General features: G+C 37.7%; 1 protein-coding gene across 1 annotated transcript in view; it reads left to right on the top strand.

Moving 5' to 3' along the window:
* The window catches only part of ryr2b (ryanodine receptor 2b (cardiac)), a 72914-nt gene that overhangs the window by 42786 nt on the left and 4472 nt on the right, over positions 1 to 25656 (top strand). Inside the window, exons 66-101 of the mRNA XM_017309140.1 lie at positions 302 to 383; positions 851 to 981; positions 1058 to 1378; positions 1451 to 1688; positions 1953 to 2040; positions 2170 to 2256; positions 2389 to 2550; positions 2656 to 2718; positions 3896 to 4024; positions 5983 to 6095; positions 6304 to 6400; positions 7249 to 7379; positions 7672 to 7723; positions 8216 to 8269; positions 8404 to 8503; positions 8651 to 8730; positions 9085 to 9161; positions 9283 to 9356; positions 9603 to 9683; positions 9801 to 9889; positions 10180 to 10308; positions 10770 to 10874; positions 11075 to 11156; positions 12515 to 13812; positions 13962 to 14029; positions 15651 to 15795; positions 15922 to 16008; positions 16128 to 16337; positions 17487 to 17617; positions 17754 to 17796; positions 20330 to 20466; positions 21407 to 21485; positions 21797 to 21943; positions 22087 to 22221; positions 23787 to 23943; positions 24204 to 24268. Coding sequence (XP_017164629.1) covers positions 302 to 383; positions 851 to 981; positions 1058 to 1378; positions 1451 to 1688; positions 1953 to 2040; positions 2170 to 2256; positions 2389 to 2550; positions 2656 to 2718; positions 3896 to 4024; positions 5983 to 6095; positions 6304 to 6400; positions 7249 to 7379; positions 7672 to 7723; positions 8216 to 8269; positions 8404 to 8503; positions 8651 to 8730; positions 9085 to 9161; positions 9283 to 9356; positions 9603 to 9683; positions 9801 to 9889; positions 10180 to 10308; positions 10770 to 10874; positions 11075 to 11156; positions 12515 to 13812; positions 13962 to 14029; positions 15651 to 15795; positions 15922 to 16008; positions 16128 to 16337; positions 17487 to 17617; positions 17754 to 17796; positions 20330 to 20466; positions 21407 to 21485; positions 21797 to 21943; positions 22087 to 22221; positions 23787 to 23943; positions 24204 to 24268 — 5267 coding nt within the window. The remainder of the gene's footprint in view (positions 1 to 301; positions 384 to 850; positions 982 to 1057; positions 1379 to 1450; positions 1689 to 1952; positions 2041 to 2169; positions 2257 to 2388; positions 2551 to 2655; positions 2719 to 3895; positions 4025 to 5982; positions 6096 to 6303; positions 6401 to 7248; positions 7380 to 7671; positions 7724 to 8215; positions 8270 to 8403; positions 8504 to 8650; positions 8731 to 9084; positions 9162 to 9282; positions 9357 to 9602; positions 9684 to 9800; positions 9890 to 10179; positions 10309 to 10769; positions 10875 to 11074; positions 11157 to 12514; positions 13813 to 13961; positions 14030 to 15650; positions 15796 to 15921; positions 16009 to 16127; positions 16338 to 17486; positions 17618 to 17753; positions 17797 to 20329; positions 20467 to 21406; positions 21486 to 21796; positions 21944 to 22086; positions 22222 to 23786; positions 23944 to 24203; positions 24269 to 25656) is intronic.

The following is a 25656-nucleotide window of genomic DNA, read 5'->3' on the forward strand; positions in this document are numbered from 1 at the left end:
TTTATTAAATAAAACATTTAGTCAAAAACACTCGCTGCCAAATCTAGTTTAAACACACATTAGTAGTCCTTACGTATTAACCCTGTTCTGTTTCTCAGCTAAATAACATCAGTAGTCTAGGTGTCTTTTTTACGTTTTCATGTTTTTAGTTGTGTACACAGGGCATTGGGAACATATTTTCTCATCTCAATAACACTTCACACTCACAAATCAGTCATCACCTGAATCATGACTAGTTTAACGTTCCTGGTTGTTTTTGAGAAGAAGCTTCTCAGTCCTCGGCATCACGTTGTCTTCCCAGTCGGTGGTATCCAGGTGTCATGTTACAAGATTTTAAACAGCCTCTACTCTCTGGGGACCAGTAAAAGCTTCTACATGGAGGGGTAATATTTACTTTGTTTATCTATTCTGTGTTATTATTTTCCACATAAAGTGCCTTTGCAAATACATTTGCATACCTTGAACTTTTTGCGCTCACAAACTCAAATGTATTGCTTGGGGGATTTAATGTGATCGTGAAACACAAAAATTGTGCATCTTGTGAAGACTACATGTTTTAAAATGATTTTAGAAGTAACATTTAGAAAAGTGTGTCATGCATTTGTTTTCTGCCCACGTTGCTCTAAAAATAATCCTAAAAATAATCCTGTGTGCAACCAACGGCCATTTTTAAAATGGCCATTCATTCAGTCTGTCAGCTATTTTGCAAAGAACGGCAACAATTGCAGTGCACAAATTGAAGTTTATATGTGTATTGTGACAATTTTTTTGTAAAACTGGGGCCATAAAAAGCTTTTGTAGTTTGTAGGAATGTAATTAATATTTTCCTTATGTTGCCTTTGCCATGTAGGCAGCGGTCAGCAGCAGGCGCATGTGTAGCAGCTCTGACCGGAGCTTTTCCTGTATGCTTCCTGGAGCCAACTCTAGACCACAACAATCCACATTCTATCTACAATGTCATGAGTCCCACTGAGATTAAAGGTAAACTGTGATAATTTTTCTTCAGAGCTCTTTGTTTAATCTTCAGCTCCAGTAAGAACCCCACTCCTCCCATCAGACCAGGGACTGCCGGACCGGATGGAGGACGCGTGTCGCCCTCTTCCTTCACTGGGAGAGGCGCTGGAGAAAGTGGAGGAGCTGGCTGGTGCTGGTTCTGCAGCTCATCAGATGCAGTACATCCATGTGGCAGAGGTCACTTTGCCCATGTTGTGCAGCTATATTTTACACTGGTGTCCCTGGGGCCCTAAAGGCCCCCCAGAGGGCCCAGTCCTCACCTCTGTTGTTCCTCAGCATGCGAGCGACCTGATTGGCCACATCCTTCGTATCATCCACAACCATGTGGGCGCTAGCCAGGGTGACTGGATGAAGCAGCTTGCAGGTATATTGATGCCGTGTGATAACTGTGGCCAAATCACCGGCTCCTGCTGTTGACAGCTGTCTCATGTTTTAGTTTTTTCGCAGCCGATCGTATGCAAAGCTGACGGCGAGCTGCTGAGAAGTCACTTTCTCCCCCTGATGGAGAAGCTGAGGAAGCGGGCCGAGTGTGTCCAGTCAGAAGAGGAAGTGATTAAAGCGGAAGACTGCTGTAGTTCTGAAGCAGAGCTGCAGATACAGGAGAAGTACAGAGTTCTGGTCCAGGATCTCTATGCCTTTTATCCTCTTCTCATCCAGTTTGTCGATTTTAATCGGTAAGGGACAAACTACAGGAAACTTTTTGGAATCAAATCTTATTTTGAAAGACTGATTTGTTTAGTTCCCACTGGGTTATATACCTTTCATTTTGAGTAAAAGGCAGAATTTTTACTTGAGTAGCCATTGATTTATTGCTTATGTTGAATATATAAAGAGACATAATGCCTTAAGCCACAGTACAAATCGTCATTTCAGGCCATGTTCAGCTTTACAGGAATAACTTCTGTGATGTTAATGCTTTTTGGTCGGTCTCGTTCCAGAGCCAGATGGCTGAAAGAGACAATCCCCGAGGCTGAGCAGCTGTTCAGCATGGTGGCAGAGATCTTTGTATTCTGGGCCAAATCTCATGTAGGAAAGACACACAGCATCTTTTTTTTTTTTCCTTTTAGGATTCTGCCATGTCAGAAATGTGCATGTAAATCCTGTACCTCATAAAAGGTGCTCATCTGTCGTCATCTTATGTTTTTTCTGCAACAGCATTTCAAATGGGAAGAGCAGAGTTACGTGGTCCAGAATCGGATCAACAATTTGGCTTTTTTGCTCTCCAGTGACAACATGCTGGAGGTCAGCTATGTTTACGATAAAACTGTCTGGTTATGCATGCGTTTTTATGCAACACCAGAATTTGTCCTGTCTTATACCAGTTGAGTGTCTTTAGTGCAAAACTAAAACGTGTTCTCTGTGCATGACGTCCAGTTTGACCATAAAAACAAAGGGATGAAGAGGAAGGGGGATCGTTACTCTGCACACACTTCTCTCATAGTGGCTGCCATAAAGAAGATGGTGCCTGTGGGACTCAGAGTTTGTTTTCCATGTGACCAGAACCTTATTATGTTGGTGAAAAACTGCTATTCTCAGGTAAATTATAAATACGGACAGTTTCAGCAAGTTCTCATGTGTTAGAAATGTTTTTTGTCCAGATGTAATTCTTTAGCATGAGATGTTTAACATTTTTCTTTACAGAATAACCTTGAAGATGAGATTCGGGAGCATATTTTGAGATACCTCAAGCATTCTTTTGGTCAGGTAATGACTATTTCGGTAACTATTTGTGTACACTAAATGCCATGCATTACCTAACAATTTGCTTTCTTGACCATAACTCTCTTAAGAACAGAGATTTCAATCTCAAGGGACTATATAGTCCAAATAGATAGTCTCATTATTCCAGATAAGGAATTAAATAAATCAGTTAAACATTTATTCTGGCAAAGTTATAAATAGATGAAATTTCGATGTAAATTGTTCCTGTAGATCCAATTTCCATTTCCAGTTTCAGAATAATTAACACATTTGTATGCATTACGATATAACTCTGTATGCCCTTTAGCACTTTTACACAGCATTAGTAAAGCACTATGCTACAAAATTTAGCACTTAATTTTTGCATTACGTTTGTGACATCCATCCATCCATCCATCCATCCATCCATCCATCCATCCATCCATCCATCCATCCATCCATCCATCCATCCATCCATCCATCCATCCATCCATNCATCCATCCATCCATCCATCCATCCATCCATCCATCCATCCATCCATCCATCCATCCATCCATCCATCCATCCATCCATCCATCCATCCATCCATTCATTCATTCATTCATTCATTCATTCATTCATTCATTCATTCATTCATTCATTCATGTTCTTTACACCCTTGTCCCTTAGTATGAAACAGAAAACCTCTCTCATAGTTTTTAATATCCAAAGTCCTCATTTTAATCATCTCTACCAGAGACATGAACATGATGAGCTCACTACTCTGTACAATATACGAAGACATTGTTTCCGCATCTATGAGTCGGTGATAAACATGTTTATTCATAAACCAGTGATGGAAAAATATGCCTTCTAATTTTGGCTCCCAAACTCTTTTGAGTGGAAATATTAGTAGCAAATATTTTTTTTCTGTATTTTTCTTGGTTTATATAGTTTGTTGGTTGAGTGAACACATCTGTTCTGCCGGGAATATTGAAAATTGCACATTTTCACTCCATAAATCAGGCTGCTGTTCTGAATCGTGTTTCGTCTTTTGTTTTTAGTCCACCAAACATCTCATTTGGTTTGTTTTTTGTGGTTGTTGTTTCTTAGAAAAAAAAGTGCATGCTAATTCAGTATTACATTTGAATAAATCCATAAACAGAAGCTTTCTGTTTGGAACAAAAGACTTAAATGAATCAACCTTGTTTCGCTTCACAGGCATCAAACAGCGTCAGCCGTGGGATTCTGTCTGCTGATCTCCCAGCACAGCTTGAGGCCCCAGCTGACACACAAAGGACTGTGGACAGGGTTCTAGAAATAGCTCGGGTGCTTTATTACCTGGATCAGGTGAGCTTTCAGATTCTACAAAAAAAAAAAAAAGAAATGATTAAGACTCTGAGCGGAGCTTTCTTCCTTTGCCTCCTTGGCCTCTGTAAATACAGTGACATTGAGTGCATCCACTCTTCTCAATCATTAAACACTGCACAGACAATTGTGTTTGTTCAGTGAAGTGGAGTAAGGTGAGATGAAGGTAGGTGAAAATGAAGCTTATCTCGTCATTCAACTCAGACAAGATGATTGTATTTTAGAGGCATTCGTTGCAGTGTTTTGCCTTTTAACTGCATTCTCTCACTAAAAGTAAAAAAAAATTAAATCTTTAAATAGTTTTTTTTTCTTTGTTGTTTAAAACAGCCAAATAATGCCCAATAAATATTCTGACTTCTATGGCAGACCTCTAAATATTCTTATAAACCCTAATTTTCCCAGATTATTACACTTGACAAAGCGCATGGATGATTACCAGATTTTACTTTGTGTAAACTTTAAAATATTGTATGCTTTTCTCATCTTGAAATAGTTTTTTAAACTGCACAAATTTTAAAGTTAACAGAGCTCTTTTCTAGCTACTAATTCACAGCAAAATGGCTTTGGCTTGAACATGGTTTTGCAGTGAGTTGAAGCAAAAAAAAAAGCTATTAGGATGTTTTTTTTTTCCACTAGGGCTGTCTTCCTCCGCTTTTTATTTGCTCATGCGTTAAATGCTTGAAATTCTGGAAGTTTACACTTTTTTAATTGGCTGCATTTCTGTAAGTTGCAACATGTGGATTCCAGTAGTTTTTTTTTGTTTTTTTTCTTACCAGCTTACGTTGTTGCTTTAAGTTTGGGCAACTTTAGCTGTTCTTCTAGCAGTCAAGTCTTTATTTACTCATGAAAGACATCTTTGTCCTCTTAAACATTTACACTTTTGCCAGAAAACAAACCGTTCTCAAATGATTTACTTTAGACTAAATGCTATTCAAACCAGCTTGACCCTCTAAAATCTAGTTGCAACCCATATTAGTAATTGATTAACTGTAGTCAGTGATATTTTTTGGCAAAGCAACACATGAACAAAACAAAAAATTCAAGAGTAATTAAGATACATTGGCTTACAAAGCCATTCTCAAGATTTTGAGACTGGTGAACCACAGTTAATGCCATTATCCAAAAACATGAACAACCGACTTAACAGAATTACCAAGCATCCATCAGGTAATAAATGAACACTGTGGGCATCATTATTCTACGTCACTATGATTCAACAATAGTAAAAAATCAAAAAAATGGCAGCCTTATGAGAACGCTGTGACCTGGTCCACTGCTGACCAAAAAGAACAGAAAGACCCCTCTATCACTTGGTAAAAATAATTTTGATTATACCCAAAAATGGGACAAAGTGTTTTTGAAAGGAGTGGATCATGTGTGATATGTCACAAACACCAACTTTATTTCAGAAAAAGAGCATAATACTGAAAACAGCAGAACAATACAAGACAATAAAACTGTCAAATATGGCAGGAGTAGTGCTGAGTTTGTGGCTGTGAATGTTCCTTTCTGGCAGAAAATTCTCCACACTTGGCTTCCAATGCTGCAGTGGGAAAAAACTTAAAACAATTCTATAAAAAAAAAGTTGTGCCAAATTTCCTTTATAGTGATTTAAAATACCTTATTTTCAGTTCTAACAAATGCTTGATGTCAGCTGCTTCTGCCAAGGGAGGCACAACCAGTTTTCACTTTTGAGAAGAATTTCACATAAAGACAAAACCAACCCTGCATAAAAACAGCATTTTGTGTTTTTACTCAGGCTGACTTTTTCTGATAACAAAAATGTGTTTAATGATTTTAAATGGTGCAAAGTGTTGACAGCGGGACAATAAAGCAAATGCATAAAAGGTCTGTAAGGGAGCCAGGGGGGCATTTTTTTATTTTACAAATCATGCTTATTTTTAATTAAGATGCCTTTTTTGTTGTTTTTCTTTTTCTAGGTAGAGCACCCACAGAGAAGCAAAAAACCTGCTTGGAACAAAATTTTATCCAAACAGAGGAAACGTGCGGTGGTGGCTTGCCTGAGGATGACTCCCCTCTACAATCTGCCACTGTAAGACCCAGGCCAAATAAGCTGTTTGATTAAAAATGTATAGTTATTTCCTAAAACATGTGCACAGGTTTATTGTCTTTTATGAACAAATAAAGACTAGATCATAAACAAGTACAGATAGAAACAAAAACTCAACAACCAATGCCTTTTTTCTCTTTCTACCAACTGTTTTTCCACTCTTTTTTTTTTTTTTTTAATTTTCCTTCAGGCACCGAGCTGTCAACCTTTTCCTGCAAGGCTACAACAGATCTTGGATATCAACAGAGGGAAATGACTTGGTAGAAATGCTTGTGGAGGATTTAGCTGTGAGTACAAGAGAAGCTGTGCAAACTTTTAAAAAAATTCTATTAATTAAACAATTTTTTTAAACAATATCAACACCAGGAATATCTTCATCTGGATTTTTCTGGTCCATGATACTGATCTGAGCAACCTTAGAAAAGATCCTTAACCCCAACCTGATATTTTATTCAAAACACTGACCGCATGCAGTAAAGTATCACGCTACAATATATTAGTTAAGATATTACACCCTGAGTGCATTTTCAGATTTATTCAGTTTATTCACTCAATTTGGCTTTGAATGTTGTTTTTGCAGTAATGACTAACTGCTCTTCTTACCATATTTAGCCAGCAGTTTTTTTTAAAAAAGGTTAAATAAAAAGGAAGTTTTTGGGAAATAGAAATGATTTTGTTTGACAATCCTAAGTGACATAAAACATGAAAAGTTTAGTCTCATTTAATTTCATCCAGTTAGAAATGGTTTTGACTTTTACACAGGTACTGTAAATGAAGACATTTTCATCTCCTGTCTTGTTGCTTCTGAAACGTTTTCATTTATAGCACCGTTTCTGCTTTATTCTAGCAGTTTTCATGTCTGCTTTGATTTGAATTGATAATTCAGCTGTTGCTATTGCTCTCCTGCTTCATTAACTTGGCACTTTGCTTTGGATCGTGTGAGCCATGTGATTGGAGTTGATGTCCTACAGTTATAATTTTCCTTTACTGTACAAACGAACAATACAATTCACTACTGTGCATATCTGAAAAGGAAGAAACCTGGTGTGTTTATTTTCTAGTTTGCTGCATTGAGCAGTGTGATATAATTTAAGAGCACACCCTAATTACTTTGCTCTCCCTCCTTGGACTGCAGAAGGGGCGAGTGACGAAACCGTGGGAAGGTGAGAAAGGGGAAGCAAAGGAGGTGGAAGAAGGCACCAAGGCAATTGATCCTCTCCTTCAGCTCATTATGCTCTTCAGTCGAAGTGCACTGACGGAAAGCAGGTGTGTCGTTGCAAAAGATCAGATGGGGTACAAGCTGCCTCTTTTTTTTTTCTGCTTAATTACATCTTATGGAATGTGAATACTGAACTGGTCTGAAGTGGGATTATTGTTTAATTGCTAATGCTTCCATAGCTCTGCACACATTTTATTTTTAAAGCCTTGTAATATTTGTGACTTTTGAAAATAATATTTCTGATTCTGACATATTTGACTGGACATTCAAAATTCCTACATTTTGCCTCAATCTGACATAAACAGTTTTTTTTTTCCTTTTATCCTCCTGTTTTTTCAGCAACCTTGATAATGACAACCTCTACAAAGATTATGCTGCTATTATGGCCAAGGTAACAGCCAAACATGTTTTAAGTGTTTGACGCATGTGAATTAACTACGTCACTTAGCTCTAAAAATATTACAAAAGTCTTATAATTTTAAAACATTTCATTTAAATTCTCAACATACAACAATATGACATTAAACATAATAGAAATAAAATAAAGATGTGCATGCATTTCTCTAAAGGCTAGTTTTTTTTCCTGTAATTGGTGTGCTAGATTGCCTAATAAGGAAACAAACCATATAGTATTGTTTCTTTAATTCATTCAGACTGGAGGGTTCTCTAAGCACAGGCACAGATGCATCCAACTGTTGCATCATATTTTTTAATGCACTTTAAGTTGTACTTTGATGTCTTTGTGAATGTCCCATGAAGTATGCAGCAAAAACACCTGTCAGAGAAGAGGTGCAATGCATTGGTAAATAATTTATTGTGGAAGTATTGTCTTTTCGATCTGGTTTTACATCATCGTCCACTTTGTCGGTTTGGTTTTTTCCAGAGCTGCCGCAGAGAGAGCCAAGATGATGCAGAGCAGGAAGTAGAAAGCTTTGAAGTGAGTAAACTGGATCTCACTTTTAAAACAAATATTTGCAATACTTTGATGTATCAAAGCTGGAAAGTATGAAATCTTATATGTGAAAAATATGATGTTTTTTTTTTTTCTTAATAATAACGTGAACATTACAGGAGAAAGAGATGGAAAAGCAAAAGCTGTTGTACCAACAGGCCAGGCTGCATTGTCGTGGAGCCCCTGAAATGGTCCTGCAGGCTATTAGTACCAGCAATGGTAGGGTATTATGAGCAACAAAATAAAATCAACTGTAAATATTTAGCTTATTGAATTGTTCAAGTATTTCCTCTTTGAGATAAGTTGATTAGATGGTAGAAAATATCTGAAACTGCTGATGCATATTCTGTTTTTGGGTCACTTTAGGCACCATGGGATTCATGATTGGTCCTACTCTGAAACTAGGTATTGCTCTTCTTAATGGAGGGAATGCAACGGTTCAGCAGGTAAATTAAATGCTTGTTTGGTAAATATTCTTTTTTTTAATCTTCAGTCTTGAGATTCACTCAAAATATGTTTGTTTGCTTACTGCCTGTTGGATGATTATATATATTTGAAGCCTTCCCTTTCACATCCAGAGTTCATAATAAAAGCTTGATTTAGTGCTGTTGGCATGTGAACCTGTTGTTCACACGCCGACTGCAAAGTTATATCATGGCTTGATACAAATCTCATTTTCATGAGAAAGGATGATCTGTCACAGGATATCAGTGCAGCCTTACTTGATCACTGATGAGCCTAATATTACTCTAATTACTTCTGCTTAATCAGATCCTGTCTTTGTTGGTTATACCTTACAGAAAATGTTGGATTATCTAAGAGAGAAGCGCAATGTTGGCTTTTTTCAGAGCATGGCTGGACTCATGCGGTCATGTAGGTGAGTGACAGAGGAGAGAAGTGCTTAAAATCAGAAAATGATTAACAGTTTGATAAAATGGTTAAAGTCGAAAGGCTTTACCTAACCCCCTTTTCTGCGTGTGTGATTTTCTTCTACCCAGTGTTCTGGATTTGAATGCATTTGAGAGGCAGAACAAAGCAGAGGGATTAGGCATGGCCACGGATGAGAGCTCAGGTACTGTATTTAAATGGGAATACAAAAAAAAATAAAAAATACATCCATTACTGTTAATCCATGTCATGGTGGAGGGGTCAGCTGAAATATCTGTTACGGTGTCCAAATATTTTTTCACCGTTCAGTGTTATCAACATCTGTTTTTCGAAAAGGCCACGCTGACATGATTTTCCGATTTACTATTTTTTACCTTCCTCTTCCAACTGTTCAGTATTTTAGATTTTGCTGCTATCTTTTCATTCAAAGGAGAGAAGGTGATGCAAGACAAGGACCTGACTTGTGACCTATTCCGTTTCCTTCAGCTGCTTTGTGAAGGACACAATTCAGGTTACTCCTTCTTAATCATTATACAATCAAATACTGTAAAATTCTCATGTATGCTTGTTAATACTGCAAACCGAGGACCATAAAGATAATTATCATGATAATTTTTGTATGCCTTAGATTTCCAGAACTATTTAAGAACTCAAACTGGGAACAACACCACCGTCAACATTGTTATATCAACGGTTGACTATTTACTAAGGGTACAGGTGAGTCCACTGTCACGACTTCTCTCATGTAATTCTGATTAATTAGATCGGACCACTTCAGGAATCTATAGAAGTCGATGCACAATGTTGTCCAAAAAAGCTTCAGTCCAAATCATCGAATGCAGGTGTTGCAATTATGTATTGGTAATCATTTTTGCCTCTTTGCTAATCAACTGCAGTATGAATCTGTTATGGTCTTAAATCAGAAGTACATATCAACAGACTGTGTGTCGTTTAACCCCTCTTTAATTACAGCTGATTCTTATCTTTTAAAAAACATATTTTCACAGGAATCGATCAGTGATTTCTACTGGTACTACTCGGGGAAAGTCGTTATTGATCCTCTGGGTCAACACAACTTCTCCAAGGCCATTGAAGTTGCCAAACAGGTCTTCAACACACTCACCGAGTATATACAGGTTGGTCCTCTCAGCCTGCTTTCGATTGAGAATGTATTAAATTAATTTGCCTAAACACTTACTTCAGCTTTTTGGCAAAACAACTGCACAACATGTCCCACAATGTAGCTGATGAATTATTTAGAGGTAGCGTTTATTTGTTTCTCAGTTATGTTTGAACAAGTATGTGTGAAAGAAACACCTGTAAATCTTTAATGCCAGATGGACTCTGTAATGAGGAATTAGTTATTAAGGGGTATCTAATGTTTTTCACTATTTACGCTCTTTGCCTCATGTAAGTCTTGAATTGATATACGTAGCTGTGATTTATTAAATCAGTTTGGGATGAGCTATAAATAAGAATGCAAGTGAAAGTAAAATGTTAAATTTGAGAGATGTTAATTTTAGTTTTGCAACTTTATGTCATAATTTCTGCCTTCTGCAGTATTTGTACTGCCTGTGCATTTTTTGTGTCCATCCAGGGTCCGTGTATTGGGAACCAGCAGAGTCTGGCTCACAGTCGTCTGTGGGATGCTGTCGTGGGATTCCTCCATGTCTTTGCTCACATGCAGATGAAGCTCTCTCAGGTATGGCAGTGTTACAGTTTCATTTCAGTAGTTATTGTATCTTGAGAAAAACGTACAAGATCGAATACTTATTGGATTCTGTAAAACTAAAATATAATTTTCAATTTAGCCTAACTCAGCTACATGTTGGGACAACACTTCTACCAACTTTTAGAAGATATTATGCAAATGTCTTGTAAACATAATTTGTCTTTGTGCAGGATTCAAGGCAGATAAAACTCCTAAAGGAACTGATGGACTTATTGAAGGACATGGTTGTGTTCCTCCTTTCCATGTTAGAAGGTAAATAATTGGCAAGACTTTGCAGTTAATAGCAACCAATGAATATTTACACAGAATTCATGTAAAAAGTGATTCTTTGAATAATTGAGTTTTGTTTTTTGTCATACCAATGTAAGAGCCTTTGTATAATGAGGCTCTTATGTTTTTTATGAATGAGAAAAACTTACTCATAAAAAAAAAAAAACTTTTATATTTAAACTTTCTTTTTAACATTTTGTCACATTGTAACCCCAAACTTAACAGTATTTCATTTTGTGTGATAGACCAAGACAAAGCATTTGCATTTTGGGTCTGTAACAACATTGGACATGTTGTTACAGACCCCAGTCAAACATGTACATGTTTGACTGGGGTCAAACATGTACATGTTTTTAAACTGTAAGTAGGTCAAACAGTCAAACATGTACATGTTTGACTGGCTTGTATTGCGCAATATCTCAAGCTCAGTCAAACTGGATGTAGAGGGAACTATAATTGAACTCTTGCCAGAGTTTTTCCAATTCTCTTTGTTTTTCTAATTTTACCCTGGCTTTGCCTCCATCTTCTCTTTAACTCTGACCACATTTATTGTTCCTGTTGAATAAAATAATTCCCACGGCATGAAGCTGCCACAGCTTTTAATTTCACAGTGCAGATGCTGCATTTAAGATGATGTATAGTGTTTTACACCATAGGTCACATTTTTGTATGCAATTGAAAAAGTCCAATACAGGTGACATACTTTGTGTGTCATCTATATGGCTTGTGGCAAGCATAAATCCTTCTGGCTTTCTTGTTGCCTGTCTTCCATAAAGGCCAGATTTGTGGAATGCATAACTAATAGATATCATATTGATATATCCTCCCACATGAGATGGGGATCTCTGCAGCTGCTTCAGAGTTACCATTGGATACTTAGTTGCTCATCTGATTAACACTCTCTTTGCCTGGTCTGTCCATTTAGGTGGACAGTCAAGTGTGGATAAGCTTGCAAGAGTGCCTTTTTCTTTTCTTTTTTGCTCAACAGTGTTCTCCATCAGCCCTTCATAGAACAACTATTTATCGTGAAAATATATATAATACACTCTTAATAGGTATTGCTATTTGGGAGCATCAGAGTAAAGACAGATGTACACGTCACAGTTTAAAAATAAGCTGTTTGTATTTGTCCTTGCAGTTCACAGCTATACTACAGTTGTACTACTTTGTGTTGATGTAGCACAGGGATGTGCAGCCTGTCATATCAAAACAATGAAACAGTTCTGTATGGGAGATGGCTGGACAAAAGGAAGTTGGAAAAAAGACAACATACACTTGCAGTAGGTCTTAGACTCTGCACCCATCGTCGGATCATCTACATGTATTTTTCTTTGTTGCAGGCAATGTTATCAATGGAACAATTGGGAAGCAGATGGTGGATATGTTGGTGGAATCATCAGGCAATGTGGAAATGGTCCTTAAGTTTTTCGACATGTTCCTCAAACTAAAAGACCTGACTTCATCTGAGGGCTTCAGAGAGTACGACTCTGACTGTAAGGGCAGCATATGCAGGAAGGACTTCCAGAAAGCCATGGAAAACTGCAAATGCTTCTCACAAGCCGAGATCCACTTCCTGCTCTCTTGCATTGAAACGAACGACGGCGATATCTTGGAATACGAAACGTTTGTGGATCGCTTCCACGAGCCGGCGAAAGACATCGGCTTCAGCATCGCTGTTCTCCTCACCAATTTGTCGGAGCACATGCCCAAAGAGTCCAGGCTGAAGACATTCACGGAGCTTGCAGAATGCATCCTGACCTACTTTCAGCCCAGTCTTGGACGCATTGAGATTCTTGGCAGCGGGAAGCGCTTTGAACGGGTCTACTTTGAGATCAGCGAATACAGTCGCACACAGTGGGAGAAGCCACAGGTGAAGGAATCCAAGAGGCAGTTCATCTTTGATGTGGTCAATAAGGGAGGAGACAAAGAGAAAATGGAGATGTTCGTCAACTTCTGTGAGGACACCATATTTGAGATGCAACTTGCAGCCCAGATATCCGGATCCAACTCTGGAGAGAAGTGGTACGAGAAAACAGAGGTGGAGACGAGAGAGCTTGAAGAATATTCACCCTCAGATTACAAGAGGTGGACTTCTATCTACTATTGGTGGCTGATGTTGACTTGTGCCCTTTCTGTGAAAAACCTGAAAACACTGATGAAGATGACGCCAAAGGATTTCCTCTTAGCAGCAGTTCGATTCATCAGATTCGTTTGCGTGCTTCAGATCCGCTGCATTTCTGCTATCATCTGCCGCATCATGTATTTGCTGTACGTCACATTTGTCAACAGTGGTCTCATAGAGGCGGCAAAAAGAATGAAGGTGTCAGACTTGCTCGGGGGTATCCTTGAGCCAACTCTTGATGAGGTCATGGAGGTGTCGAGTAATGTGGATCAACTGAGAAAGTACTCTGCTAGTTTCTCTTCTCAGAAAGAATTGAGGGAGATCGGGCAGATGGCTTCATTGACCTTTCCCAAGGAGGTGGACATATTGTCAGACATATTTGGTCTCAAGCTGAAGAAGGAGGGAGATCAGTACAGACTTGTAACGCAAGATCTCTCTGACAGTCTGACTGATCTGTTCAGTTCAACTTCCAGAACAATAATCGACACAGATGTTTCTGAGGAGCACCACACTTTGGTAGGAATTATTGGCTCATTTTCATGCATATTGAGCTCTCACAGGATCACTTTGGTTTTCTGGAAATATTTTAGCCTAATTACTCTTACTGCTTTGGGATTTTGGTAATTACTATAAATGTTTTATTCAAGAATAAATTTCCCTGACAGCAGTTTACAGACCACTTGGACAAAGAGAAAACACAAGATGAGAAAACGGAGAACTTACAGGAAAAAGAGTGAGTATCTCTCCTCTCCATCAAAAAATACAGCATCGTTCAGAAATAGTCATTCCAGAAGCTTATTACACATTTTTATGCTCAAAAGTTGATATATTATTTGGGGATTTTGTGTGAAAGGCTCCTTTACTCTGACACCCATAAATTACTCAGTGACACAAATTTTCAGAGCAGCTAAGTGATGGAATCATGCAGGTGTTTAACGCTCCCGCAGTCTCGACATGACACTCAGGAGGAGCGCAACAATTGTCATGATCAGACAGCAAGAAAGTTGGGGAGGAGGGTCGTCAGACCGTCAATTCCCAAAACCACAGACAAAAAAAAATCTTGTGAAAAGTGCACACAAGGTGAATGTGACCCCGCCAGACGGCACACAGTAAAAATCTTGTGACGTCTAAATGACCCCATCTATTAAAACTGCAGGAGGGTTAAGGTTTACCAATGTCAACTAGTTAATAGAATATTAAAAAAACTATTAATACTTGAAGTTTGTTTTCCTTGTATAAACCACATTTGCACAGGCGAAACATTTACATTTCTCCATGCAGACAACAGACAGACTAATTCATCTTTTTAACATACCGGTATTTGTAAAATACCTTGAGACGACATTTGTTGTGAATTGGCATTATGTAGATAAACTGAATTTAATTAAAGTTGCAACACACTTACAAAGTTGCACAGCAGCTACTGTATCTACTGCAGCATTGTTAGGCAACAGACAATCTGCCAACTATTTTCTGAAGTCTGTTTAAAAGGTGAGAAAAATAATATCCTTGACTGTTTCATTCAAAGCTTTGTTGCATTGTTCTGTTCTGTTCTCACTAAGAATGTGACAATCAGATTATTTTGTGAAACGTAAGATAACAATTGATAAGAAGGTGAAAATCTTCATGTTATTCTTTCTAATCATTTTCACAAAGGCAAACACTGCCTCTATTTTTTCAAGTAGCACCTATTTCTATTTAAAAAAGAACAGCTAAAAGAAGTGAGATGGCAATATAACTAAGGAGACTCTCATAGTCTGCTCACACTATAAACAAACTATAAATAACAATTTGGATCTCTTCATGAGCCCCATTCAAAGTCCAATCCTGAATCCAATTAAGAATCCGTGGCAAGACTTTCCAGATGTGGTTCAGAGACACTCTCCGTCCTTTCTGACTGAGCTTAAGTTATTTCTCAAGAAGAATTGGCAAAAAAAAAATGTTGGTCTCTAGATTTGAGACATGACATAAAAAAAAAAACTTGCAAATTTTTATTTGTGTAACGCTACTATTTCTGTAAAATTCCAATAACACGTGGTAAAGTGCATAGGTTAAATGTGAATAAATATGTGCTTCTCTTAGCCTGAACAATCAATATGCCATTTTAAAAAAATTATTACATTGTAACTGCCTTGAGGTAATAAGTCCTCAAACAGGTTAGTAATAATGCTTGATGGGCTTGCAGAATGTGCAGAATTAGGCTAAAAGTGATGGCACATTACCTCATAAAAGAAAAATAAATGGCTGGCGGAAATCCCTTATTTCTTCTTATCCTAATTCCATAATGAAAAAAAAAAGAAAATTTATAAAATAATATACTTTTGGACGTGTCCTTATATTTGGAATGTTTTCAGATGGAAGAAAACTGAAAAGGAATGTAGGAATGCAAAAGAAGAGACAAAACACGGAGCCAAGAGAGGCAGTAATGGGTCAAAGGAACCACAGAGACAACCTTCTGCTCTCTGGGAAACGATACGCTCACATAGCAAGAGTCTAATGGTAATGTGCAAGTACAGCAACACATGCTTACAAATTTAGCTATCAACATCCAGTCCAGTTTCTCAAGAACAGCAAACATATTAAGGCAGAATACATTAGTTTTTTTTCCCTCTCCTTTTTCTCTAGAACTACTTTGCAAGAAATTTTTATAACATGCGTCTGCTGGCATTGTTTGTTGCTTTTGCAATCAACTTCATCCTCCTGTTCTATAAGGTGAGGGCAACCCTGTGGGAGGCTATTTATTTCTCAGATATTGCACGTCAGAGATCATTTTACAGTGCACGACATAACTGTGGATGATTTTCATTTATTTTTATAATTAAATTTTTCAGGTAGCATTTTTTCCTGCATCCAAAGAAGAACAGGCGACTATATCGGCATATGGAAAAGAACAGCTCTCTGCCACGACAAACGCCAGCAATGGCAGAGTTTATTTTGTGCTTGAAGAAAGCAGTGGCTACATGGAGCTGTGCCTCCATTTTCTTTCCATCGCACACACAATCATCTCATTCTGCTGCATTATTGGCTACTACTGCCTCAAGGTACACCTGTTCAATAACGTTCTCCGGCTGCTGCTTAATGAACTGTTATCACTTTTTAAAGGCGTCTTCCTTTCAGCATATATGAGTGGACATTTGGTGCATTTTAAAATGGTTGTTTTGTCTTGGAGGAAAAATGCCAGATCTTGTGTGAAAAATAAACCAGCATGACTTTCTTTCTGTTCACAAATAAAAGTAGGAAATCAGAAGTATTATTTTTTACTATTATCTCCTGAAAATTGATTTCATTTGAGAACTGATGACGAAGTTGTTGCTTTTTTATATTTACATGTTTTACAATGACAATAACCACAACTATTCTGCAAAACATATTTGGCCACTTGCTTTTGCACACACATGACCTTTAATGACGTCTTTTCCTTTTTAAAGAAAATTGCGATGCAACAGCTCCGCTCATTTTCTCCATTCTAACTCATCTCAGAGGTAATAAGTCCAACCTCTGTAAGGTTGGACTTATTACCTTGGTTAAGCAAAACTCTTGAAAATAAAGCGCTACTCTGCAAAAATAGATCTCACAGTTGGATTTAGAATCAGTACATCAAACTTTGTTGACTTTATTTTTAGCATGGAGGATATTTCACAACTTGCTGCACAGGTCACCTCTTCTCACGATATCATGCTGGAAATCCCAGATGTTCTGAGTGTGACTCATTTTTTAACAAGCTTTTCTAGAAGCAGCTTGCATGCCTAGGTGCTGAATTTTATACAGCAGCCATGGAAGTAAAACACACACCTAAATTCCACCAATGAGATGGGTGATCCAATACTTATAAAACTGGGAAGTGCAAATATAATAAAGAAAAATATTTTATTTGCTTATGGCAGCTATATAAAAAAAATGGCATGAGGAAATAGTTCAAAGTGGAATGACCCAATATCCAAGCTTCAGTATAGCAAATTAATGTTTATTTATTTGAGAATGTAAGACCTGTAACTTTTTGTCTCAATCCTCCAAGAATATTATTTATTCTTTCTTTTTTTTTCTCCTGTGTTGTACAAAGAAACCCACCTTAGTTTGTTTCATTTTTACATCATTTGTAGTTTTGATGAATTATTTGCAGAAAATCTGTTCCATGCAGACTAAAATGTGAGTATTTCAAACAAACTCAAACCATTTGATTTGATTGAAAGGTGCCGTTGGTGATCTTCAAACGTGAGAAGGAGGTGGCCAGAAAACTGGAGTTTGACGGACTGTACGTGACTCGGCAGCCTCCTGAGGAAGACGTTAAAGGGCAATGGGACCACCTGGTCATCAACACACTGCAAGTTCATGTCTTTATTTAATAATGGCAGATTAACATCTGATATTGTCTAATAAAATATATAGATATATATTTAGAATCAATAATTCATCATGCAACATCTTGATATGGCAAAACTATTTCTGTTTCTTTTCAGATCATTTCCAAGTAATTACTGGGATAAATTTGTGAAAAGGAAGGTAAGATCTTCCAAGTGGATTCCTTCGGTACTGACAATCAAATCAGAATTTTAATCTAAAAGTGTCCGAGTATGTGTGTAATTATATGCAGATTTCATGCAGTGATGGTGCATTAAGGCATCAACTGATCTGTGATGAAAGATTTAATGGCAGCTGTAATTATTCCACTGTCAAATACATATAATTTTATCATCTTCAGAGACAGTTAAATACTTTGAACCTCCCATTTTAGATTACTACTTGTGCTGTAGAGAGAACTGTTCCACTGTTTTCAGCTTTTTCTATAAAAGTATTTTTTGCTCTTTTGTCTTGTAAACTGACTTCATAAATATATTTTTAATCCTCTGTAATTTAATGTAGGAAAACAGAAAATTGGATTTCTTGAAAGAAATCAGAAAGCAAAGCTTGTATATGTTTTTAATATCCCAAAGTGGCAGCCATTTGTGGCCATGCCTAAATTTCTTTAAAAGTTCGCCATACAACACATAATAAAATTTAAAAAACTTTATTTTCGATAATGGATGCTTAGCAATACTAGTATATTTTAAAGATCATTGATCACAACCTTTTAAAAGCAGAATAAAGATTTGAAATTATATCTGCAACTGTTAGGCAAACCAAATATTGGCATTTACCTGACTCCGTACTTGACTCAGGTACGGTAGTCCTGAAAACAGGAGTGAAAAAATTGGTTTAGAAAATTGAAAGAACTTTAATTATCCTAGCTGACCTAAAATATGAAATGTCTGACATGAAATCACTGTTTGATTTCATGTCAGACAGTGTGAAGTACTTCTTGCACTAAATTGGCGTTTATGAATTTGTAAAACATGGTTTGCAGAATATCCATGCAAGAGTGCCAGGAACAAAACTTTTTTTTTTTTCTGAGGTACAAAAATATGGCCTTTGACACCTTCTTTATGGCCTTTGACACTGAGTTATAATTCCTGAATGTTGTTCTGTACCACTGTTAACGTCTTTGATGAGATTACGTATAATATATTTTCTAAAATCGGTCTAAACGCTGCCAAGTAAATTCCCCCCGCATTTCACAGCTTATCGACCAATACAGTTTTGCATGTATTGCTCGGAATTACGCTGTGGAATTTCTTGGTGGTGTAAATTTAGACAAAAGGCTGACTGTGGAGGGACTTCAGAGCTGGTTAATAAGGCCTGAGGCTGCAATCCTGTAAGGCATAATTGGTTTTAACGGAACTTTTTTTTTCATTATGCAAACAGCCATATTCCATGGAGTTGAGGCAAATAGTTGGCAAATGATCTCCTCTGAAAATGGTACTTGGGCGTTAATTTTTAATTAAATTGATGTTAAAGCTATTTGGATTTTTGCCTCCATCTTTAACAGTTAGGACATAAAATATGGTTATCACTCATTCCCACATTTATACCTTCTGCTGCATCACTGTGAGAACCCTGTCTAAATTAGATATCTTAATATTTTATCTCTTTTTTAATATTGTCCTACATTTTGCATTTGCTGTGGTTTTGGTGTGAAGTAACACATCAATGTTGAACTTTGGCTGACTTCACTTCGCATTTCTTATTTAAGACATTTCCAGTTTCATAGAGCTGCAACCGCTCAATAAAACTCTATGCATCTGTCTGCAAGTAAAAGTAAGAAAATTGTTTCTAGATATAAACATTATATAATCAAGGAAAATTGCTTTGTAGAGGCTTTAGGATTTATTAAAGATTTTGCTGTTGTTTTTTTTTTTCATGTTATGTATTTTATATCGATTTTATGTAATAAACCAAAACTAAATGGTACATAATTGTGATGTGGTAAAAAAAAAAGTGACAATTGGCTATCAAAATTATTTATGAATAAAATTCTTACAATTATGTATATTTGTATTGAGCCATCATGAGTCAGTGCTTTGTTTCTGCTTCTTTTGCTGTAATTACAGCAGCAAGTCTTTCTGATGCTGTTTGCTTACTAATATTCCTCGACAAACCCTGAGGCTTTCATAGAACAGCTCTATTCACTAATTAGGTTGCTTCTGATGACAATTGTATTTAATGGTATCAGAGTAAATTGATCTGAATAGGATCATCTTTTTATTAGTCCAAAAAAAAAAATAAAAATAAAAATAAACTACGCATCATGTTACTTCTACTTCACAATTTACTCTCTTTAACTTGAATGAAAGACACACTATTTTGTAGTTGCATGATGATAAAAGGCAAACAAACAACAAAAAAAAAGCTTGAGGGAATATAAATAGTTTTACAAGCCCTGTACTGTAACACCACAACTACATGCATTTTACTCAGCTGTACCATCTTGGTGCATTTTCAGGGCGGATGTCAAAAACCCTTTATGTTCGCTCATCGCTTCCGCAGAAGCGGCACCATCAACTTGTCGGCAGAACTAAGCTGCCGTCTCATTATGATTCAGACAGTGGAGACAATGTGGCTAATTATCCTCCACTGTCTCGTCATGCCGTATTCAAACCAAGATACACTAAAGAAGCTTTTGTTTCAACCTGTCTTTTTTTCCACCCCTTCTTGTCAGGTGATGGATAAGTATGGAGACTTTTATGGCCGTAAGAAGATCAGTGAACTGTTAGGCCTGGACCAAGCTGCTTTAGACTTCAGCACCGAGAGGAAAGAACAGAAGAGACTCAGAAGAGACAGTGCCTGGAGTGTCCTGTGAGTAGAGAGAAAATATTAAAAATGTCCAGGTCTTTGCAGTTCTGTCTTGTAAGAAAGATACAGATCAAACTGCAGTCTAGCATTCATTTTGTAGCGTTTATGGTTTGAGGCGAAATGACAGAGGTTTTCACATACTGAAGAGCAAAGCACAGGCTTTTCCATCTAATCAGGAATCATATGTCAGGGTAGCATATTCACATTTGTCCTAAACGAAAAAAAAAAGGGGGAAGGAGAGGGGGGAATATGGTTTTCTAGCTTGCAATAGTGTTTGCACAATGAACTAGCATCCAGATGCATGGTATTGATATAAAAAAACATGATCAAAATAATGAAATCAATACTGCCCTTTCTGCTGTACATTCTTCTGTAGAACTAAATGGCCTTATTTTATTATGCATGAGCACTTTGGTCTTCTTTACGCTTTTATTCAGCTCCTTTGTTTGCTGTTTAGTAACATCAATTACCATTTCACACCAATGAATATTTTTAGCTCATTTGTTTTACTCTTTAAATTTTTTTTTCTTGCACTATTGGCTTTAATTTGCAGCATATCAGGCAGGAAACAGGTAGAAAGAGAAGGAGATAATACATGCAGCAAAGTCCCAGAGTCGGGGAATCAAACCCTGGACAGCTGCATCGAGCCCTGACGATCCTGTGTGGGGTGGCAGCTCCACCTCTAAACCACTTGCTGTCAGTACTCATGTTTTTATTAATGACTGTTTCAAAAAAAAAAAAAAAAGCATATCTGTGAGGATGTCTGCGCATTGCCTAATCCGTAGCATTATCTTGTACTTGAGAAAGAACAGGACATTCTGAGAAGTCGTCGCATAACAAACACTCTCCTAAAGGACACAATGTAGCTCATAGGGGGTGATTTTAGCCCTGGACATTTTGACTTCATTTCCTTGTTACTTGTGTTTTTCGTGTGTTGTTGCAGTACTGCTGTTTGTTCCAGATTCAACTCCCTTGACGCAAAGTACCAGGTCTGGAAGCTAGGAGTGGTGTTCACTGACAACGTAAGTTGGGTTGCATCCGGTGACTTGCGGCTCCCGCTGGATTTGTTTTTTTGCATTCTCTACAAAGACAACTGTGTCACTTTGTTATATTTATGCAACCTAAAAATAAGCAATGAGTCAACGTTATGTGTAAAAATGTTTAATATTTGATGATTAAATCAAGATTTAGTCTGATACATGTTTCCAATGTGATGGCAATATCCTGTCATCCCACTTATCTAAAACACATTTGTCTTCCTGTTCTTGTAATCTAATAGTTTATGTTTTTATGTCAACTTGTGTGCGTGTTTGTGTGTGTTTTTGTGCTTTAGTCCTTCTTGTACTTGGCGTGGTACATGACCATGTCAGTTTTGGGTCATTATAACAACTTCTTCTTTGCTGCCCACCTTTTGGACATCGCTATGGGCTTTAAGACACTCCGTACCATCCTTTCCTCCGTCACACACAATGGAAAACAGGTGTGTGCGTTTCCAGGATGTGATGCTATGTCTGTGATGTATTCCGTCAAAGTGTAGCACGTAAATTGGAGCATTTTCAAGATGACACAACCTGCCCCTATCTCTCACTCTCCCTCCCCTTGGAAATATGTTTGCCTCTTCAGCTGGTGCTGACTGTGGGTCTGTTGGCAGTTGTGGTGTATCTCTACACCGTCATAGCCTTCAACTTCTTCAGAAAGTTTTACAACCACAGCCGTGGCAAGGAAACTGAAGATATGAAGTGCAATGATATGCTTACTGTGAGTTTCTACACACACGATTCATGTTAATCCATTATTTCTGCAAATTTTGGTGTCTATCGCTCAAAGGGGGCGACTGTGGCTCAGTGGGTAGAGAAGTCATAGGGGAATTGGAAGATTGTAGTTTTAATTTCAGCTTCCTCTCACGTGTCAGTTTATCTGAATGTGTGTGCGTTTGTGAATGTGGCTCTGGTGCGAAAGTGCTTTGATTGATCAGTGTGACTTGAAAAGGGCTTTATAAGTTCAGATTTATATGTAAAAAAAAAAAAAAAAGCACAATTTTGTTAATCATGACCTATTTGTACAAGAAATAAAAAGCTAAATCATCCAAGGGATTGACTACTTATTTCAGCTGGTAAAGTGACATTTCTTTTTAAGAATCCCTTTTTATTTTTCTTGCAAAATAATTTTTTTTATATACTTGAATTGTGGGTTTTCTTAGCTTCCAGACTTTTTCATCAAAATTAATAATAAAAAAAACACTTTAGATATGGAACTCTGTATTGAATCAATTAAATAATTGAATTTTAAGAGATCCTATTGACCAAGCCTCTCGCATGTTGACTGCTGGAGGCGGGCTCCAGCCCCTTCACCAGCCTGCCAAGGATAAGTGTGTTAGATAATGGATGGATGGATTGATGGATGAATAGATCCTACTGTATTGAGATGCACATGTATTATCAAAACCTCTGTTTCTTTCCAGCAAATGGCCCCAACTTAAGTCTTAGTTTGAAGAAACCAAAGGCGTCGTCTGACAGTGATCTCCATTTCTGAAGCAAAAAACAAACCTTTTCTGCTCGCGCCTCCAACATATGATAGACATATGGGGGAAAAAAGCAGTCTGAAGGCCTTAAATTTCCTCTTTGTTTGCCCGCTGACGACGTTAACACCCAAACGGCTGATCTATTCTAATGTGGACTCCACTGTCAGTCACATATGCAGGCGGATGGCTAGCGATAGCATTTGAATGAACCCTGCTATTATGGCAGGCAGGGGATATTACACAGAATCATCAGCCACATCCACTGTGTCTCAGTTTGTCTTGCGCTTTAATAACAGTAATCTGAAATCATTTTGCAACTAAAACGGATGAATGCCACATTTTTAAGGCTGTGAGGATTTTGTACAAGTTCTTTTTTATTTTTTGCTACAAATCTTTTTGATCATCTGGACTTCAACACATAAGAGACCTTTCCGGACAACGTGAAAGGTTAATTCTTCCCATCATACTGTCAGAGGTGAAGAATATTAATTACAAAATGTTCACATTTTGAATTTTTGCAAGAATACTGCCTGTTTTCATAAAGCAGCCAGCATGGAGGCAGACATGAAAGTGCCTTCAATGTATTATTGTCCTTAGCAGCATGAATTTTCACCATTTGCTGAAAATAACCTCTTGTTACATCACACCACTTTCAAAAAACAAACGGAGTAAAAAAATCTCAATTAAAAAAATAACACGTTCGGTGGTAATATTTGACAAAAAAAGAAAAGTGTACTTTCCCTGAATAGTATGCAAACCATACCATAACCGACGATGTGCTTTTCTTTTGTTTTCTCCTCAGTGTTACATGTTCCACATGTACGTGGGAGTGCGAGCAGGTGGCGGGATTGGCGACGAGATCGAGGATCCTGCTGGAGACGAGTTCGAAGTTGAACGGATCGTCTTTGATATTACGTTTTTCTTTTTCGTCGTCGTCATCCTGCTCGCCATTATCCAGGGTGAGCACCACGTCGGAAATATCGTTCCCGCGTGTGTGCAAACAAACCGCCGCAGTTTGCAGGTTGTTGGCCGCGGCATGCCCGCGACTCACAGAAATGGCTTTTAGTCAGGCTGTTTTTTTTAGAGTGAATCGTGTCATGAATTTTTCATGTGGGAGTGAAAAGTCGGCCGTGTATCTCTTCATCCCTCAGTGCCAGGTGTTATTCACATGAAATGACAGCTTTCGGTGCACAGTTACACAGTTTTGTCCCTCTCTTAGGCTTAATAATTGATGCCTTTGGTGAGCTTCGAGACCAGCAGGAGCAGGTGAAGGAGGACATGGAGGTAAGGGTCGATAAAAATATCAGGATATAATTTTTAATATATGGACATGAAACAAAAACTTAAGCCAATGTTGTCGAGGTTATGAATTATTAAAGGAGACGTTCCTTTAACCACGCAGTCCTCGGATGTCTTACAGAATGACGTCAACATTCGGCTGATCCGTCTTATCACCTGACATGACCTTTGACATCAGCTTCATTTTATAAGTTCTGTTGAAGTTAGAGCTGACACTGTGCACAAATGTTTATAAATAAAATTACAAGTTGCGCTGATGGTTGTTTTAAATATACCAGCATAGCTGCTGTGCAGACTGCTGTCCAGGTTTTGGAATAAATGCAAAAAAGAGAAAGCAGCTCATTGTCTATCGATTCATCCATCTATCTGATAGCGTACACATCCATCCATTCGTCTTATCTGCCTGTCCTTCATTTCTATCTTTCTTTGGTTCTTGCAGGTTCCACTGCACTCATACTTGTCTTAAATCCCCTGTGAACATTTCTACTTAAACACATAAAGACCTGAGCATTCTGGTAACAATATGTTTTCAACTATTGTCAAATTCAGTCTAAAAAAAGAAATCTCATGACTTGCAGTTGTTGAGCCAACATTTGCATGCGAAAACTATTCTAAAGGAATCTTTGGACTAAATTGCCACAAGAAACAACCATCCTCAACTAGATGCTGCAAAGAAGACCGGCATAGTTGAAAGGGAGAGGCAGGCCGACTCTCAGCGACAGCAGCTGCGGTTTGTGGTGGAAACGGTCCAACAAAAATGAGAAGCAAGTCACCGAGTGCAGCTTTGATTACTACACCCAGGAAACAAGTTGAAGATATGTACTGAAAAACCAAGCATAAAGAATCGTTTCATGTCATTGAACAGTTCTGGCCACTGATACTCGGTGGTCTCACTCCAGTCATCATATGCAACGCGGTATTCACAAAAAAGAAAACAAAAATGAAGGAGAAATGGTAGAGGGGCATGGTTCAGCGCACTAAAAAAATGATTCAAGAGGAATTCAAGCAGCAGAAAGATGTTTTGTGGACTGCCGAGTGCTGAAGCGAACAAAACCAAGCAGAGGCTTTGAAATGTCACAAGTATGACTAAATTATGTTAACATATGGCTCAGTGTTGTCAATGTTTTTACGGGATAAATAATTAATTTGTTTTGTCATGTAGTCCCAGTTCTCAGTCTCTTTGGCAGTTATTATGGTTTTACACCTTTTTCCCAGTTGCTACATTTCTGCAGCACTCGGTAATAATAAATGTGGTTCAGCTGCTACTTTCAGCCTCACATAATTATTTGTTGTTAATATGACTGGCCCAACACACATATTGCATTAAGCCCCCAAAACAAACATTTTACCATCGTTGTTTTTCTGTCACCATG

The sequence above is a fragment of the Poecilia reticulata genome, linkage group LG15, assembly GCF_000633615.1.
Source record: "Poecilia reticulata strain Guanapo linkage group LG15, Guppy_female_1.0+MT, whole genome shotgun sequence".
Lineage (NCBI taxonomy): Eukaryota > Metazoa > Chordata > Actinopteri > Cyprinodontiformes > Poeciliidae > Poecilia > Poecilia reticulata.